At 37.1% G+C, this 20,788-nt stretch overlaps 1 protein-coding gene across 1 annotated transcript; it reads left to right on the forward strand.

Annotated features, from left to right (window-relative positions):
* Positions 1–1,131: 1,131 nt before the first annotated feature.
* On the forward strand, positions 1,132–7,476 carry LOC116020137 (uncharacterized protein At2g29880-like). Its single transcript, XM_031260624.1, has 4 exons — positions 1,132–1,257; positions 3,339–3,512; positions 6,449–6,826; positions 6,910–7,476. The coding sequence occupies exons 1-4, from the start codon at positions 1,132–1,134 to the stop codon at positions 7,474–7,476; spliced, it is 1,245 nt and encodes a 414-aa protein (XP_031116484.1).
* Positions 7,477–20,788: the final 13,312 nt, after the last annotated feature.

A 20,788-nucleotide genomic window follows, 5' to 3' on the forward strand; every position in this document is an offset into this window, starting at 1 on the left:
CCTAGGAAATTGTTCACAATATGAACAGGAGAAAGGGGAAAAAAGGGTTGATGGCGGTTAAAATTGACCTCTAGAAAGCTTATGATAGTGTCGATTGGAATTTCTTGGAAGAAACTCTTGAGGGATTCGAGTTCCCGAGAAAGCTCATTGACTTAATCCAATTCTCCCTTAGAGAGTGTGAAATCTCGATCCTTTGGAATGGTGAGCGGCTTCTGGCCTTTATTCCGGGGCGTGACCTGCGTTAGGGAGATCAATTGGCTCCGTATTTATTCAACCTCATCATGGAAAGGCTGGCATATGAAATCCAAAGAGAGGTAGAGCTAAAAACCTAGAAACCGATCTATATCTCAAGAGGAGGGACTGATATCTCTCATCTATTATTTGCTGATGATCTCATGCTTTTTGGGGAGGCAACAGAACATCAAGCCAAAACGATGATGGATTATCTCAATAGGCTTAACAAGGCATCTAGCTTAAAGGTAAATCTTTCTAAGTCCCAAATTTATGTAAAGTGTTATTGTATTGAATAATGTATACATAATTGAATCTGATGAGTGAATATTCTCTCATTAGTTAGCGGCAGCGTGTGGTGGGTTGCGATGGCTCAGGCATCGCCTGGTCCGATCGATCCTCCGCTGGATGATCAAATGGAAGATAGTGATCATCAGGTTTGATCAGCCAAACGGTAGTTTGTAGATACGATGGCGTCCTAAAGCACCTTCAACAAGGATGAAGCTTCCCGATCAGATACTAATGAATGGGCCTTCGAAGACCCCGAGATTGAATCTGATTTAGAAATGGAAGCGGAAGAGGTTTCAGATGGCAGACCAAGAGTGATGATACAAAAGAAACTTCGAAAAGAGTTGTGCCGTGAGTGGAAACTCGCCATGATCATCAAATACTTGGGCAAGAACATTAGCTATAACATTTTGAACCAGAGGCTTCCTATTATTTGGGGTTTGCAAGGGCATCTTAGCCTCATTGATATTGGTTATGATTGCTTCGTGGCTCATTTTGATAATATAAACGACTATCTACACGTTTTTCTTGGTTACGCGGAGATAGGAACCGGAATACAAACCTAGAACGACAAAAATCTCCAAGATAGCGGTTTGGGTTAGAGTGTCGGATATGCCGGTGGAGTATTTTAGAGATGATATCATCAAACTCATGTTGGAGAATGTGGGAAAACCTCTTAAGTTTGATCGGGCGACGACTTCAGTGTCAAGGGGGCGATTTGTGAGAGCTGATGTGGAAGTGGACTTAGACAAACCCTGAGTCTCCGAGGTTTGGGTTAGAAATATAGTTCAACCCATCGAGTACGAAGGCCAGCATGTCGTTTGCTTCAGATGCGGCATGGTTGGCCACCAGGAGTAAGGTTGTCCCCTCGGCAAAGCCAAACCTTCTGAAGCAGCCAATATGGACCTTAACGAGACCTCAGTCCGGTAGTCCCAGAATCTGAGGGGATACAACAGGCGGAATCGCCGTCTCCTACTCCCGTGCATGGTCAAGACAAGAGTCGCTATGGGTCTTGGATGTTTGTGACTAGGAAGTCAAAGGCGGTTGAGCAGAAAAAACATCAACGCTAGCCCAAGCAGTCCAGCGCTGCTTCGACCAGTCGCGACAATTAGTTGTTGGGAAACAATTCTCGAAATACCCAAGAAAATGGACGAAAATAGAAAATCCACTAAAACGAAAAATTACAAGAAAATATAATCCACGAAGGATTACAACAAAAAGAAATACAAGGAAATTCCAGGAATTTAAACCTACAACAAATGTTAGATAAACCTGGAATACAGGGACGGTGTATAACGGACTTTAGGGTAGTTGTAAGTACTAGTCGAGTTGCCTCTGTCCTTAAAACCTTATTGACCGCTTCTCGAGGTGCTGGAACGTTGCGGCCTAGGTTTCCCAGGATAAAACGTACTACGATCCGCCGTTTGAGCACACAAACTTGGACCCGACGAACGAGAACGTGGGATGAACACAGGTGGCTAGAACGAAGGAGAGTAGAGTTTCGAGGTGGAAAGTATTTCGTGTATATCACGTATTACTTGTTCATGTTCATATATAAAATCTGCTGCTCACCTGGAAATATATATATAAGAGATGAAGGATTAATGGCATTCATTCTTGGCATTGTAACCTCCACCCACTAACCAAGTATTAACTTTGCCACTAATATGCAATTAACTCTAAAAATAAATATTGGAATTAATCTGATGTTAATTCCATAACATTAACTTTGCCACTAATATGCAATTAACTCTAAAAATAAATATTGGAATTAATCTGATGTTAATTCCATAACATATTGAGTTAATCATTTGAACGGTCACATTGGAAGTGAACCGTCTTGGCCAAAGTCTCTTGCGAGAGGCTATTGCAGTTACGCGCGGAAGATCGCCTTCGAGAGGTGACTCAGAGCTACGATTGATCGACTTGTGCGACCAGGAGACCACCGCTATCGCAAGCATAACCGCACGAGACATCAAGTGATGTCTCGAACTGCCGTGCCGCGAGACTATGTCTCGCGCGCTGCCGCTCGAGACATCGGAGGCGTAACCGCACGAGATCGCAAGCATAACCGCACGAGACATCAAGTGATGTCTCGAACTGCCGTGCCGCGAGACTATGTCTCGCGCGCTGCCGCTCGAGACATCGGAGGCGTAGACTATGTCTCGCGCGCTGCCGCTCGAGACATCGGAGGCGTAACCGCACGAGAGCGCGCTGCCGCTCGAGACATCGGAGGCGTAACCGCACGAGACATCAAGTGATGTCTCGAACTGCCGTGCCGCGAGACTATGTCTCGCGCGCTGCCGCTCGAGACATCGGAGGCTGTGGACTGAGATGGTCGTTCGGATTTTTGGCATAACTAACTTAGCCCGCAAGGCCAGTTAATTTTCCGGACGACATTCGTGCCCGCAGGTGCCGGCGCACACAAGTTTAAGCCTTTCGAACTCATTTTGAGATTTGATTTGCACCACCCCCCCCTTTGCGCGCGAGAGAGAGCATCTATGCTATACAAGTTAATTAGTCATAAAATGACTCTTGTATATATAGTGGGTGAAATCTTCTTCCCAAACCAATGTCGGACAAATGCTTTTCCTTAAAGCTTTTCCCACATTTTTCCATCTCAATGGGTCTACTTTGAGAACCAATTTCTCATTCACCCATTATCCATTTTGAGCGTATAATATATCGATCTCTTCGTCTCACTACGAAGAATCCGAATCCACTTTAACTCGACCCAAATCGGATGTGGACTCTACATATATTTATACCACAAAATGGCCACTTAAAATGCCATTTATTGCCATTTTTTCCAACATTAGTTAGAGGTTTTGGCGAATGATCGGAACCATGATGAAGCTAACCGTATCATCAAGGATAAGGTAAAGTCGAGGGTGGAACCCGATGAGGGTTCCAATGGTAAGTCACCTTCTTCAAGGAATGCTCCTGGAACTGCCAACCGCCAACCCAGGTTTTGGCTACCCGGAATAGCTTTGGTAATCGTCATGCTCCTAAGTTGAATAATAGGGTCGTGGTAGAACCCAGGCGACTTATGGGGTAAAGGTAGGGGTTCCGGTAAGGGTGGTCTTACTGGGTTGCGGAATACTCAACTGCTGTGGATTGGCGTGGACAGGTGGAACACTAAGGTGTGTTCCAGTTTGGTGGCTCTCATCGAGATTCCACAGAGTTACTGGCGAGAGCCCTAACCACCCTGGTTTGGGCTCGACTTCTTGTTAACTCCCCCCCCCCCCCCCCTCATGTCGACTGCTTATCCATAAAGATCATCTCGTGGAACTGTAGGGGCATTGTCAATGGCTGTGTTAGGAAGCACATGAAAGAACATCTGACCACGTCCAAGGTTGATGCCCTTTATTTTTTTTTAGATTCGCTGTGCTAGGGCGGAAAAAATGATTGAGTTGGCATCCATGTTGGGTTATACCAATCATTTTATTATGGACTCTCTCGGTTTCACGGGAAGGCTTCTCCTTTTTCTGAAGCAAGGTCACATAGACCTTCAGATTGTGAGTCATAATTCTCAAGCCATTCATGCTAAAGTAAAACAACGACCAGAGGAGTGCTTCATTACTTTTGCTTATGTTAGACCTAACATTTTAGCTAAGTGCAGGTTCTGGGATTATTGTAATGGGCTGTTTGGTTCACGGAATAGGTAGGGAATGGCATAGCATTCCCAGTAATAACCTATTCCGTTGTTTGGTTCGCATTTGTATTCCCAGGAACATTGTTCCTGGAAATGAGCTATTACCCTTGCAAGGGTAATAACAATTACTAGGACCCCCTTGGTATTAACCTATTTTTGACCTCTCAGGAATAGGTATTTTATTATAATTTCTTTCTTACCCTTTTTTAAACCTAAAATTTTTTACGCTCACTTTTTATAGATTGAATTCATCGCCTCACCTCTCTCTGTCGCATCACCTAAACCTAAAACTCATCGCATCACCTCTCTCTGTCATCGCACGCATCTCACCTTCGCCATTGCAGATTGAATTCTTCTTCTAAGGTATTTTTCTGATCTTCTTTGTTTTTACGAATTATTATTTTAATTATATAATAATTATTGCGGCTGCGGCACCACGCCGCAGCCGCAACAGCATATATATATATATATATATATATATATATATATATATATATATATATATATATATATATAGTTTTANTATATATATATATATATATATATATATATATATATATAAATTCTAGGGTTTAGTTTTATATTTTTGTGATGTATATATGTGTTGTTTTATATTTTTTATTGTAATTTGTATGTGAATATATGTATTTTTGATATATTATTTGTGAGTTATTGTTTTATAGTTTTGAGTAGTGTAAGGTTTGAATTTAATTTGCAGTTATGGTTCATTTGCGTTTAATAACTTGTACTGAANTTGATATATTATTTGTGAGTTATTGTTTTATAGTTTTGAGTAGTGTAAGGTTTGAATTTAATTTGCTGTTATGGCTCGTTTGCGTTTAATAACTCGTACTGAAAGAAGGAAAAGATGTGTAGCTGTATTGCGTATATGGTTGGATATGTGTGCTTATAATGATGTATTGCGTATAAGGTTTGAATTTGCTGTAGCTGTATTTATAATGATGATGTCTATTTTGACAATTTTGTGTTCTAATAGAAAACGAATGAAATCTTATATTATTAATGCTTTAGGGTCTCGAGAATATACGTTACGAATAATCTATTCTTGTGATGAAAATGCATATCTCAACTTAGGATGAATAGACATGCTTTTGTAAAGTTATGTACAATGTTACAAACTATAGGAGGGTTAAGGCCAACAAGAAATATGCTTGTTGATGAGCAAGTAGCAATAGTTTTACATATTATTGCTCGTCATATAAAAAGTATGATCATTCAAAATAATTTTCAAAGGTCAGGTGAAACTATTAGTCGATACTTTAATATAGTATTAAATGCTGTTTTGAAACTCCGAAATCATTTATTCAAAGATCCTGAACCAGTTCCAGCTACATCAACAGATCATAGATGGAAATGTTTTAAGGTACTTAAACCTATCCCCTACACTTGATTTCTAACAAATAACTACAATGTGAATATATATTTAATAATATTTGATATAATTTCTAGAATTGTCTAGGCGCTTTAGATGGAACATTCATTACAATAAAAGTGCCATCAGAAGATAAACCTAGATATCGATCTCGAAAGGGTGAAATTGCAACAAATGTATTAGGTGTATGTACACCTAATATGCAATTTGTATGTTCTTCCGGGATGGGAAGGATCTGTAGCAGACAGTAGAGTTCTTCGGGATGCATTATCCAGAAGGCATCCACTTAAGGTCCCTAATAGTAAGTATTATAATATTCAATTTCAAATATGATGTAATATAATATGCATTCTCATTATACTATAAAATTATGTTTATAGGTTGTTACTACTATTTAGTTGACGGAGGATATGCTAATAGTGAGACATGCAGCTGCTCGCAATGTCATAGAACGGATATTTGGTTTATTAAAAATGAGATGGGCTATACTTAGAAGCCCATCATTTTATCCTGTTAGAATACATAACAGAATTATACTTGCATGTTGTTTGCTGCATAACTTTATTAGAAATGAGATAAATGTTGATCCTATGGAAGATGAATTGGTACAAGGTAACGGAATAAATGAAGATGATGATATTGCACAAATAGAGCCTTCAGAAGTTTGGAATAATTGTAGGACAGAATTAGCAAATGACATGTTCAATGAATGGATAGCATCTAGAAATTAAGGACATGTGCATTGATATTTTTTGTTTTTTGTTTTTTTTTTTGTTTTCTTGTTTTTGTTTTTGTTTTTGTTTTTTTGTTTTTGTTTTTGTTTTTTTGTAATGTGGTTTATAAACAATGTTATGTCTTTAATAAATGTATTTCATTTGTAGTTAAAAATGTCTTCTGACCCTACATCTGCAACCATTGGCTCTCAAAGTGCTACTAAGCAAACAAAAAGAAAGTGGACACCCGAAGAAGACATTATATTAGTGTCTTGTTTGACCGAAATGCATAATGTAGGGAAATATAATTCGGATACAGGGTTTAAGACAGGTTATTTAATAGAACTTGAAAGAATGATTTTGGAAAAAATACCAAATACTACCATAAAAGCTAAGCCGCATATTGAGAGTAGAATTAAAACTTTGAAAAAAGAATGGGGCATTATTCATGATATGGTGCAAGGTAAAGACACTAGTGAGTTCGGTTGGAATGAGCACATGCACATGGTTTATGCTGAAGATGCAATTTGGGATTCATACTTAATTGTAAGTATTTACCATTTGTTTTACTTACATTTATTTTTATTAATGTATACGTACTAATAATTTATTTTATATGTTTATTGTAGAGTCATAAAGAAGCTACACCTTTTAGAACAAGAAGCTTTAGGTTTTATAATGAGTTATCTGCAATATATTCTAAAGATCGTGCAACTGGAAAAGATGCACAGATAGCGGATGATGTAGTTGAAGAAATACAAGTTGAAGAACAAAATGATATAAGAGTTGATACAGATAATAGTGCATTTGTTGGTTTGGATGATTTTGATTTCATGAGTACACAGGTTGAGCCACAAAATGATGGAAGAAAAATAAGCAATTCAAGTAAGAGAAAAAAGAGTAATGATGAAGCTATCGAGATATGTGCTGAGAGTATGCTTAATGCTGCGAAGCTAATAAGCAATACAATGCCAGAAGTTGGTAAGAACTTGTCTGATGGCCTTCAATATGATCGTGATATGGATATGTTTCAGAAGCTTGATCGTGTATTACAAGAGGTCGAAGGTTTGACTTTAGATGAAATGGACCTTGTTTCGTTAAAGCTCACTGATCATCCTAATAAAGTCGCTTTTTTCCTCAGTCTTGATCCTGATCGAAGACTACAGTGGATCAGAAGATTTCTTGCTGGCCATTAATCATTATTCATATTTATATTTTATAAACATTGCAACTATCATTGAATTGTTTTCAGTATTTTGTTTAAAACAACTTATGTTATTCTTCTTCTAGATATTAATAAATGTTCTTATAATATATTGATTAGCAGTCTTATATGAAAATTATTTGAATTTTAATTCATACATAAATTCCATCATGTATACACATTCTTGAATAATTGATGATCCAAATCTAACGTAGTTTAAAATCACATAAGTCAAAACTCAAAAGGATTCAATAATGAACAGTCTTGAAAGAATATTAGATTCCATTACACATAATAATAATAATAATAATAATAATAATAATAATAATAAATTCGTACAAGGGCATTTATGTCTTTTAAATATATATTCCATTTCTATTCCTTCCGCAAACCAAACGCTGGAATACAATTCCCAAGTCTATTCCTTCCGCGAACCAAACGCTTGAATACAATTCATATTCTATTCCTTACCTATTTCATTCCTTATGGAATAGTATTCCTATTCCCTTAAAATTCATTCCGTGAACCAAATGTGATGTAAGTCATTTGCTAATTCCATTCAGGGGCGTTGGATTGTCCTAGGAGACCTCAACGATATCGCGACTAGTGAGGAGCAATGGGGTAGCGCTACTATCAATACCAACCACCTTCATAGGTTTGTTGAGGCCTTTAGTGACTGCGACCTTTTTTACCCGGGCACTTCCTGGTCTAAGTTTACTTCGTATCGCGGGGAAGAGAGTGATACATTTGTAGAGATTGGATAGGGTCCTATGGAATATCAAAACCCATCTGATGTTTCCGGAAGCTAAAGTGGCAGTTTTTCCTCGCTTATTTTCAAACCATAATCCCATCATTTTTATTGAGAGGCAGGGAGCCCCCGGGATAGAACCTGTTAACAAGGACTTTAGAAATAACTTTGAAATCCACGTTAAGAAGAGTGATTGGTCTAAAGTCCGCCGCCAACTCAGGGATCTCTTTTTTCGGGATGAGAGTCATGAACGCCTATAGAAAGGATTTTTTGACAATCCCACATTCCAAAGCTCGGTTAACCATACATGTCAATGCATGACCAACCTCTCTCGAAAAAGTTTGATAAAAGACTGTCGGAATCCCATCAGGACCTAGATTCCCATACTTTTTCATGCTTTCATGTCGCCAAATGTACCTTTTTTCACTTCTTAAAGTGAGGCCCTACGAATAGGCTAGCGGCCTGAGATCGTGAAATTGTGTGAGACTCCGCAATTGGGACCATAATCTCGACACCAACCGTATCGAAATATGAGTTATTTCAGAATGCTTGAAAAGAGGCAATTTGAGACCGAGAAGAAGGCAGCAGCCGCTCAAGCTAAGCTCAACAACATGCTTATGCGAACTTGAGTGGTGTGCTACAAGGAGATGATATAGACAGAGGATCATAGCCCGGTTTGAAAGTAATAATAGAAGTTCTTGGGCAGTAGAATGGTTTGTTGTTCAAGCCAAAACCAGGCAGGATATATGATGGTTATCAAATATATGGCTTTGGTAGCATAAGCAAAATAATAGACTCTCTGAATGAGAAGGTATTTGCACAAATTGAGGATAAATGGTCTCCCATGTATCTTGAGCTTCTTTTGGAGTTACAAAAAGGCAATGATAAAGAAAGAAAGTTTATAAGTTTTTTTTAATTATATATTTAGATAATATATAAAACTACTACTCCAAATCGTAGCAGTTTTTTTTAAGTGAATCAAAAGGTTAGCAATACACGAGGAGGAATAGTGTTTGAGCACCTGGACTAGACTGAGAGTCTGTAGTCCTCGCCATGGCATGAGCTACATGGTTTGTTAATCGATTAACATGTCTACTCATAATACTATTCAAAGAATGAAAAAGGTACCTGCTTATAGTAGCAACAAAACCATTATAACATTAATCCTCAATGTTACGAATGAGACTATTACAAACATACGAACAATCAGACTCGAATGGTATGATCACGTTCTTTGTTTTTCAACCAAGAAAGACCAGAGCTTCTTTACATGTAAGAGTTTTGGTGGGGTTGGAATCTTGAGTGCAGTTAAGAAAATCATTATGGGCAAAAACATTGAGTAATTGACGTTCCTCATTCTGAATAATAGCTCCCTATGTTGCCTTGTTTAAACAATTAAACTTGACCTTGCGCTCTTGCAAGAGGAAGAATTGTAGTCGTGTTTATTTATTCTTTAACATGTAATTTTTTATTTTGTGGTAACTAAGTTGATAAATGCAAAAACATAAAAACAAACATCTTTATAAACTTTATATGTATTTATATTTAAATAGGTATGGTATACTATACATATTGTAATTTAAGATCTTAAAATAAAACTATACTATAAATTGTGAGTTTTTTCTAATATAATTATACAAAAGAAAACAAAACTAAAAAAAATAAAAAAAAATAAAAGAAAATATGTGAAAAATTAAAATATATTTGTTGGACTTTTTGATGTATGCACGATGCAGGTTTATGAACCTTGTATAAAGTTACTGTAGGATGAGCTGAGAGCACGAGAGGAATTATGGAGTATGGACAGTCTGTGTCGAGTTTAGAACACTACCTTAAAAGAATTTATACCGGGGTAATCTTTATGCTTTCGATAGGTACACACAGAATCACAGGACAAAACCTGTTTCAAAATATGTATTGACTAAGACGTATAGCGAGGAAGAAACTTAAAGCAAAGGAAGAAAGTGTTTAGTGAGTGATCCTCTTAGCACTGATAAGGTCTGTTTATATACTAGCAGATATAACAGGCCTCCCTTGTGACAGCCACAAAATGCAGGAAAAGAAGGGCATGAAGCCACGTCCTTGATCACATATTCTTGATGCGCATGAAATGCTTAGCAAATGTGTGGACAAGGTGAAAAGGTCAACCACAAAAATAGGGTGTAGAAGATTATGAGCCTTAACCTCTTACGTTTCTCAACAATCCCCCACATTTAAAGGTAAAGGCTGGATAAGACAATGTCTAAGCTAAAGTTGTAAGAGTTAACTTTTATGTCAAGGTCTTGGACTTGAACTGACATGCAACAACATTAAGTAATTTACTACCCGAGAGTGAATTACTTCTTGAACTCGCCGGATAACTAAATTTTGAACTTAAGCGTGCCGAATAACTCAAGCTTTACACAGTCAAATATATTGACCTCGAAATTCCATGTCTAGTCTATCTCATCATAGACCTTAACTCTGTCAAGTCTATCTCGACATAGACCACCCATTCAGGTTATAGAGTGTATACTCATAGTTTTGGTTTAAGTCTTTCCATGACTTCGTTTGACCACGGATGTGGTGTCCATCATGAATTCCTTACCTCATCAGGTTTCAAACCCATCTCCCTTGATGTTTCGAGGATGGCCTTTCGTGAGAGGATTTGCTATATTCCTCTCAGACCTCACAAATTCCATTGTGATCACCCTGTTTAGCATTAGTTGCCGTATAGACTCATGTCTGACTCTTATGTATCTCTTTTTCCCATTGTAGACACTGTTTTGTGTAACACAGCTCGCAGTGTGTGAGTCACAATGTATGGGAACCGAAGGTGTAGGTCTCCCCCACAATGGTATGTCTGCCAATAAATTTCTTAACCACTCGGCCTCTTGTATTGCTAGATCAAGTGCTATGAACTTTGCTTCTATAGTCGATCTAGCTATACAAGATTGTTTGGTTGATTTCCATGACACAGCGGCTCCACACATGGTCAACACAAAACCGCTGGTTGAGCAGACATCTTCACTACCATTTACCTAGTTCACATCACAGTACCCTTCCATCACAGCCGAGAATCCTTTATAGTTAAGACCCCAGCCTATAGTGTCTCTGAGATACCAAAGTACTCATATTAGTGCTTCCCAATGTGGAGCACTTGGGTTGTGTGTATAGCGACTGAGCTTGTTTACTACGAATGCAATATCAAGTCTAGTGTAGTTCATTAGAAACATTAGACTCCCAATTATCTTTGCATATTTTTCTTGAGACACATTAGCCTCAGAATTCTTTGAAAGCTTGACACTAGGATCATAAGGGGTTTTAGCCGGGGTTACATCATAACTGTCGAACTTCTTCAGAAGTTTTTCTGTATAGTGACTTTGGGATAAAAGGTATCCCTCTTCGATTTTTGTAACCTTTATCCCAAGTATCACATTGGCTTCACACATATCCTTCATATCAAATTTTTCACAAAATGTTCTCTTAGCCTCATTTATAGATTCAATATTTGAACTGAAAATTAGCATATCATCTACATAGAGGCATATAATCACCACTTTAGACTCTATCTCTTTAGTGTATAAGCAGGCATCTGACCGGTTAGCAGAGTAACATAGGTCTATCAAGGTTTTATGAAATTTTTCATACCACTGCTTGGGGGCTTGTTTCAAGCCATAAAGAGATTTCTTGAGTCTACATAACTTTCCTTCCTGACCGGGATCTATGCATCCAAGAGGTTGTTCCATGTAGATTTCTTCTTCTAAATCACCATTTAGAAATGTTGTTTTCATGTCCATTTGGTGGACTATCAACCTGTGAAAAGAGACTAGAGCAAAGAGAATGCGTATGGTCGCAATTTTTGTTACTGGTAAATAAGTATAAAAATAATCTTCACCAAACTTCTAAGTGTAGCCTTTGGCTACCAGCCTTGCTTTGAACCTTTCAATGGACATGTCTGGTCTCAATTTCCTTTTAAAGATCCATTTACAGCCAATTAGTTTACACCCTTTGGGTAGATTAACAGCCAATTAGTTTACCACTACTTGGCGGCTTCTTTCAAGCCATAAAGAGATTTCTTGAGTCTACATATCTTTCCTTCCTGACTGGGATCTATGCATCCAGGAGATTGTTCCATGTAGATTTCTTCTTCTAAATCACCATTTAGAAATGTTGTTTTCACGTCCATTTGGTGGACTATCAACCTGTGAAAAGAGGCTAGAGCAAGAGGATGCGTATGGTCACAATTTTTGTTATTGGTAAATAAGTATAAAAATAATCTTCACCAAACTTCTAAGTGTAGCCTTTGGTTACCAGCCTTACTTTGAACCTTTCAATAGACCTGTCTGGTCTCAATTTCCTTTTAAAGATTCATTTATAGCCAATTAGTTTACACCCTTTGGGTATATTAACCAGTTCCCAAGTGAGGTTTTATTGTATTGAGTCTAACTCACTTTTGACTGTTTCCTTCCACAAGGTGGAATCAACCACGCGCATGGCTTCTTCAAAGGTCTTTGGTTCTTCTTCTAACACTAGTTGACAAATGAACTGATCACACAGCTCGTTTAAGTCTTTCAACTCTGTTACAAATGTTATAAAGTCAGGGCAAAAGTTTTTCTCAATTCTAGGCCTTTTGCTTCTTCTGAGTTCATCAACATCATTTGTACTACTGGGAAATACAATATGATCATTGCTTTGAATTCTGCCAACAAATAAATCATGTGAATTCATTAAAGGAAATAAGTGTTCAAAGAAGATAGCATCTCTAGATTCATACATAGAGCGATTTTCTAGACACATAAATCTATAAGCAGCATTGTTCTCAACATACCCAACAAAAATAGCATCTATTGTTTTAGGTCCCAGATTGGGCCTTTTGGAGGACGGTAGTCCTATCTTTGCTAAGCAACCCCATACTTTAAAGTATTTTATGTTACGGGTATGCCATCTCCACAACTCATAGGGGGTTTTGTCAAAACCTTTATGATGTACTCTATTTAGGATGTGGTTGGTTGTAAGAACAACTTCCCCCCACAATGAGTCTGGGCACCTGAGCTGATTAGCATGGCATTGATAATCTCTTTGAGGGTTCTATTCTTTCTCTCAGCTATGCCATTTTGTTGGGGAGTATAAGGAGCAGTGACCTCATGTATTATACCAGACGATTCACACAACTTTTTGAGAGAATTTACTTCATATTCTCCTCCTCTATCGGATCGAAGTCTTTTAATCTTTTTATCCAATTGGTTGTCTACTTCTGCTTTAAAAACCATAAATTTTTGTTTGGCTTCATCCTTTGATCTTAATAGATAAACTTTTGTATAACGAGAAAAATCATCAATAAACGTAATATAGTAACGTTTTCCACCTCTACTTTCAGTATTTTTAAAATCCGCTAAGTCAGAATGAATCAGTTCTAACACAAATGTAGTATGATGATTTACAAAGGAGAAAGATTTTCTAGCAAATTTGGCTTCGGCACATGTTTCACATTGCGAATAAGAATCGCTAGACAAGTTTGGTAACAAGTTCATGCTTTTCAATCTATTTAAACACTTTGTACCAACATGTCCTAATCTACCATGCTAGATATTAACAAAGACAGAGATGTAAGCAGAAGGAAAACCATTATTATTATTTCCTATAACAGGCCAATTTGGAATAAAATCATAAATAGAGGTCGCATCACGACCCTCAAAAGGATTAGGCCTAATTACAGTAATGTCTAGCACAAAGAGTCCTCCACGTAAGTATCCCTTCCTAAGGAATTTCCCATAGCGAGTCATGACCAGACGGTCAGACTCATAAACCATTTTGATCCCGACCCTGTTCAACAAGGCCCCGGAAATCAAATTTCTACGAAGGGAATGGACATATAACACATTTTTCAACGTTAACTGCTTCCCGGAATATAACATTAACTCTATAGTACCCCTACCACTTACTTGGGACACGCTGGAGTTTCCCATGAACACTTGTTCTCCTTCAGTGTTAGTTTCAAACACCTTGAACATATCTATGTTGTTGCAGAAGTGGCGAGATACTCCAGTGTCCACGACCCATTCTTCTGGATCTCAAACGATATTGGCTTCAGTTATCACGGATGCTACTATTTCCGTGTTGTCTGTGTCCTCTATCAGGTGCGCTTGGCTTTTGGGTCCTCCATTATCTGTTTTTTTTTTTCATGTTTGATTCACTCCTTTACGAAAGTAGCATTGTGCAGCACAATGACCTTGTTTTCCACAAACAAAGCATCCATTACCTGTTCCCTTCTTATGAATTTTGCCATTCTTGAACTGGTTATTGTTGTTTGGATTGGAGCCCCGTTTGTGGTTTTTATTACGATCATTGGCTTTTGGTCTGTCAGCACCATCACTTGTTTCAACCACGTTAGCTTTTGCATTATCAGGAAAAGTAGCTGACCTGAGGATTAGGCGATTTTCTTTTTCAATGTTCAGATAGTTTACCAGCAGTTGTAGTATATAGTCGCGTCTTTCATGTTTCATCTTGTTCTTGAAATCTAACCAGGACTCGGGTAATTTCTCAATAAGAGCATCAGTTAAGAAAACGTCATTTACTTCAGCTCCTTCGGTTGTCATATCTGCAACCAAATTTTCAAACTCGTGTACCTATTCAACGATGGACTTGGTGTCGTTCATTCTGAAGTTCATCCAACGCCCTACTGCGTATTTTCTTCTACCGGCATCATCAGTTCCATATTTCTGGCGCAATAAGTCCCAAATGATCTTGGCAGACTTATGCCCATAAAACATGTCGAACAGGGAGTTTGCCATTAGCTGCAGAATTATTGCTCAGGTAATCTTATTATCTTTTTCAAATTTAACACTAACCTGTGAAGATTCATCAGAAGACTTTGTTGCAGGAGTTTTTGGATCAGTGGTCTTTGTTGTAGGTGCCTACGAATCTACCTTCTCAGTTTGCGTGGAAGTGGAGATTGTTGTTATTTTGAAAGATGCATGACATTATAAATCACATAATCAACATCTTGAACTTCAAGGAGCATGATGATTTTGGCTGACTATCTTCGGTAGTTCAGACCGCCAGTGAGAGGTTCGACAACGGTAACATCAGAGGATGATTTGGTTGGCATCACCATTGCGTAGTTTCTGGATAAATGCTTTTAACTGTTGGACTTTTTGGTGTATGCACAATGCATGTTTATGAACCTCGTGAAAAGTTACTGTAGGCTGAGCTGAGAGCACAAGAGGAATTATGAAGTATGGACAGTCTGTGTCGTGTTTAGACCACTACCTTAAAAGCATTTCGACTAGGGTAATCTTTATGCTTTCGACAGGTACGCACAGAATCACAGGACAAAACCTGTTTCGAAATATGTATTGACTCAAACGTATAGCGAGGAAGAAATTTAAAGCAAAGGAAGAAAGTGTTCAGTGAGTGATCCTCTCAGCACTGGGAAGGTCTGTTATATACTAGCAGATATAACAGACCTCCCTTATGACATCCACAAAATGCAGGAAAAGAAGGACATGAAGCCACGCCCTTGATCACATATTCTAGATGCGCATGAAATGCTTAGCAAATGTGTTGACAAGGTGAAAAGGTCAACCACAAAAGTAGGGTGTAGAAGATTATGAGCCTTAACCTTTTAAAATATATTATGTATTATTGTTTGGATGGAGGGTAAATGCAAATAATGAGAAAAAAATAATAGAGGAAGGGAGACTTTTGAAAATGAAGAAGATGGGATCTTTTTTCTTTAAAAAAAAAAATAGAATTAACAGTTATAAACTTATTTTTGAAACTTGGACTAAAATAGCTTAAAACAAATTATAATTTTTGAAATAATTTCTGCCAAATATACTAAACCATTAATCTCTTGCGATGTAATTCAACTTGAATAGTTGTATATTGTACTGGACGAAAACTTTCAAATATTAGGGAAACTTCATAAAAATTGTAAAGTTATTTTTTCTAATTTTTTTTTTAAACTTTTGGCGGAAGCTGCTCGTTCTCAAACTGGTCCTCTTATTTGATTATCTTCCATTTCTTCTTGAACATTTGATTTAATGAAGCTTTTGTTTTGTTTTTAAGAAAAAAAGATTCTAACCATAAATTACTAAACAAGTTTATGCATATTTAAAGAAAAATATTTGCAAATATAAACTCATATTTTTTATACTTATACTTTTGCCATGTATTGTATTTTTCTGGTTTTGTTGTTTCCTAAGTCAAATACTCACTCCGTCTTATTTGTGTGTATGGTTCGATTAACGAGATTTGACTAAAATTATTTATAATTTAATTTTTTTTAATATTAAATTTAGTATTAATAATATAAAATTTAGAAATAATGATCAAATAGGTCATCCAACTACCCAACAAATTGTAATTGGGTCATTGAACTACCAAAAAAATTACAATTGAGTTCATGAACAATGCAAATAATTAATTTTAAAATGACTTGTTTACCTAGTAATATATATGCTGGCATGTAGAAATAGCATAGCATATGACATGGGTAGAAGGAATATAATATAATGATAAAAGATCGAGTTGTTATTTTTTAGACATATATAATTAATTTAGTCCATGTACAATAACTTTATCTGTTTTATATATCACAATTCACATGCAACACAAAAGACATTATCGATATGTAAAATAGATAGGTTCAAGATCATCATGAATATTTAATGATCAAATATTTATAAATAATTAATAACACTATTTTTTCATAGGAATATAATGAAGCCATTTCATAATAAATCTAGCTTTCATTTTCTTTTGCACAAATTTTGTATGTTTCAATGTTTTGTGTTGGTTCATGCACACTATCTTAATGTTCCGCTATCAAATGAAAATTTTGTTCCAAATTAAATTTAATTCATTATAAGAAAATCAACTACTCCAATCAATATAAATACTTATGTTTGGTTACCTTGTCTACCACATGTTATATGTAATATAATATTTTTTTTTATTTTTATATAAACCAAATTAAAGAAACAATAACAGCTTTGAGATATTGGTAGATACCAAAATATTTTTATGTAAGTGAATGCATGAATGAGTTCACAGTACATTCCATATCTGATCCCGCTGCTGCTTATGTTGTACATTCCATATCTGATCCCGCTGCTGCTTATGATTAACATAATGAGATCACTGGCTTTATTTCTTGGCTCTTCTGCACAAGTATTATTAATTGTCTTTATATCAGTATCATCCTCTTCTACACTGTTATCGGAATTGAAATCTCAAGAACCATTCTTAACATGCCAGTTTTTCCAATCATATATTTCTCTGTTCCCCAAAGCTCCCGCCGAATCGAAGGAATCCGATGATCATCAATACCAATACACGAGAATGCAGTTCGTGAATAATTGGGGAAGAACTGATGGTATAGAAGAACTAAAATCAAAACCGCAAACAGCTTTGATCAAATTGAAAATTCAGATCTCACTCTATATTTTAGGTGGAGATGGTACTGGATATGGATCGGAGCAATTCGTGCTGATAACGTGTTGTGAAAAATCATTTATTCTTCAGTGATTTTTTACAACAATAACAATCTTCACCATTTTTTAACCAGTCAATAGGATGAACAAGGTATCACAGCTCCTATTGAATCAAAGATGCGGCCCAAAACATGAGAATGGGTTTCAATGACTACAAAGAGATTAAGGTGTCAGCATTTCAAGAATCAAAATCAGAGTCTGCCCTCTATTCCAGGAAGCAAGAGCAGAGTCTTGACCTTGTGAAGAAAAAGTAAGGGAAATATTCTTCTGCCTGACGGGCTAAACTTCACCACAACGTCGGGTTGATTATAGATTTAGCAGACTTGAGAAATGAGAAGGGAGAGAATGGTTGCTTTTGGAGTTACACAATCAACAAGAGATCATGATAAACCAAAAGGGTTTTTACTATTATTAAAGAATGATAAAGGAAGAAAGTTTTTACTAGCCTAGTCAGCCTTTTTGATAATTTATGTTTCAATGTGTACTCATGTTTCAATGTGTCATAGTTTATTTATGTATGCTTGAGTTTTTCTATTGGTTTACTTTATAACTCCGTGCTCCTTCTGAATTGCCATATAGTGGAGATTTTAACATATATTGGAGATTTTATAATGTTTAGAGGTTAATGGTCATTTTAGAAAATTGGGAAATCACTCTTCAATTCATTAAATTTGCTATGACCTTAGCTACTTTTTTCCTGAATTGCTATAATTGTTGGATGATTACTGAGGAGCCCTTGAGGGGTATTTATACCATTTCACCCCCTTAAATGACGGTGAAGATCTACTAGATCCTAGAACTAGAAATTAATTTCTAGAATCCTCCTTAAATCTCTGCACAAACCTAAGGGTTCTACAAGATTATAAAATATTGTATAGATCACTACAACCTCTAGTGCTATGTAGGGATGTCAATCGGACTAGCCCGCTCGGTTTTGGGCTAGCCCTGTCGAGCAGTCAGGCTTATTGATTATTTCAATATTTTATTTTATGCAGGCTTATCTGATGCAGGGCACAATGGAATGAGCGTTGTGCTTATGCAAGGAGTTTAAAATTCTTGTTAGAGCAAAAAATCAGCACTACACTCCAGCTAGTAAAAATGTTTGATCAAACAATTGGGGTTAGATTTCTCTATTCACTCAAAAATGGAAGATATTGAGCCATCATCTTGTGCTATTACTGGAGTCAACCCTAAATGGGTAGAAGAAGCTAAGTTGTATGTGCATAGTTATGAATTTGATGATATGATTTTGCTAAGGAAAACCTCATTGCATTGCCTGTCTAATAGATCAGATCACTCTAAACAGAATACATAGTTTGTACCAAGCCATGAATAGCTACGCACCTTGGACTAGGATCTCCATGGATTTCATAGAAGGCTAGTGACAGGGTAATTGGGTACTCAAAATTTAGAGGAATTAACTTTTGGTAAATATACGAAGAAATTGGGACAAAAACAACACTAATTATTGACCTCAACATCAATTAGGTGTGTAAGAGGATCAATTTTATCATTTATATATCTTTGATGTAACCTATATTGACCACATTCTAGCACGAAGGTTCTTTTCAGATATTAGTTATTATTCAATTCACTTCCCTTTGCAATCAAGTTGAAAGCCAAGATTGATGGCACAATAGAGAGTAATGACAATATGGTACTGAGAAGAATGACATGGCATATATGGTGGTGAACCACTTTCTTTTCCACTAATAAATGCATAATCGTGTTCAAATCTGGTGAATGACGAAACATATGTTAACTGAGCTCTACTATTTTCAAAAATTAATACCAGGTTTAATTCTCAATTTTGGTGACAATTTTTTTTGAGAAGAAAAGCTTAATGCATTAAATCATAGGAAAGACAATCAACAAGAAACGAAGGGGAATCAAACCATTCCCTGCAACCTGTCACAGAACCGGCTTCCAGAGCAACAGCGTGGGCCGCAGATCGCTTAGTAAAACGGAATTCAACACCACTTATCATGGATGCCAAATTCTTAACATCGTCAATAATAAATCCAAAAATAGAATTAAAAGAGTCTGAACATAAAGCAAAGTAAACTAGCTCGGAATCTGTCTCTACGTCAATATCACCCAATCTCGTATCTTTCAACCAGCTCAGAGCCTCACGGATACAAACCGCTTCAGCCTCTTTCACTGAATAATTGCCCGCTACTCGCAGACACTTGGCTGCCAAAAGACGGCCACCATCATCTCGGAGTACCCAACCAAAACCCATGTACTGTTTTCTTCATTAAAACTGACATCCGTATTAAGCTTTAATCTGCCAGGCATTGGGGTCTTCCACTTTTCCTCAACAATTCGCACGTTTGTATTGCCTTCCTCCATACCATTTGCCAATCTCCAATTTGTCAGAAAGGAGAGAGTGGTATTAGATTTATTCTCAACAGATAATTTCGTCACATTTTAGTCCTGACCTCCATGATTTTACCAAATTTAATCTCTAATCATATAATTTGTCTCCTTATTGTTACCTCTAAGTGTAAATTTATAAATTTCAAATATATCTATACTTGATAGCGTAAATGGAATTGGGAGTTACGATTACACTACGAATACGTATATTTTGTGAACAAGTGAGAGAGGGCTCGTAGGTCAACTGGTCGGTCTACGGTAGGGCATCCGGGCAGTCTGAGGCTGAATAATAGTACAAGTAGTAAGTGGTTACAAACAGGTTGCTAAAATAGTGCAGGTTGCAATTGCAGGGTGCAATTTATGAACAGTTTGCTACTACAGGGTGAATATTACAAGTAGCAAGTAGTAGTTGTTACAATGAGATGAAGATGAGAAGTGAGGGGGAGACCCTCCTATTTATACTAGCTAAGTCGGTCCGCAGGATACGCGTAGGTTGACTGGTCGAGGTTGAAGAGCCGCTATGCAGGCAGGCTATCAATTGGCGCCCTGCAAGCGCAAGTTGGACTAGCTCATTGCTTATTGTGCAAGATAAGTTAGGTTTTCGGCTTGCAGGTTGCGTCACTTTGTAGACCGACCGGTCATCCTACGGCAGACTGGTCGGGTGGCTTTTCGACGATTCCAAAAGTTTTCCGAGAGCA

This window comes from Ipomoea triloba, chromosome 5, assembly GCF_003576645.1.
Source record: "Ipomoea triloba cultivar NCNSP0323 chromosome 5, ASM357664v1".
NCBI lineage: Eukaryota > Viridiplantae > Streptophyta > Magnoliopsida > Solanales > Convolvulaceae > Ipomoea > Ipomoea triloba.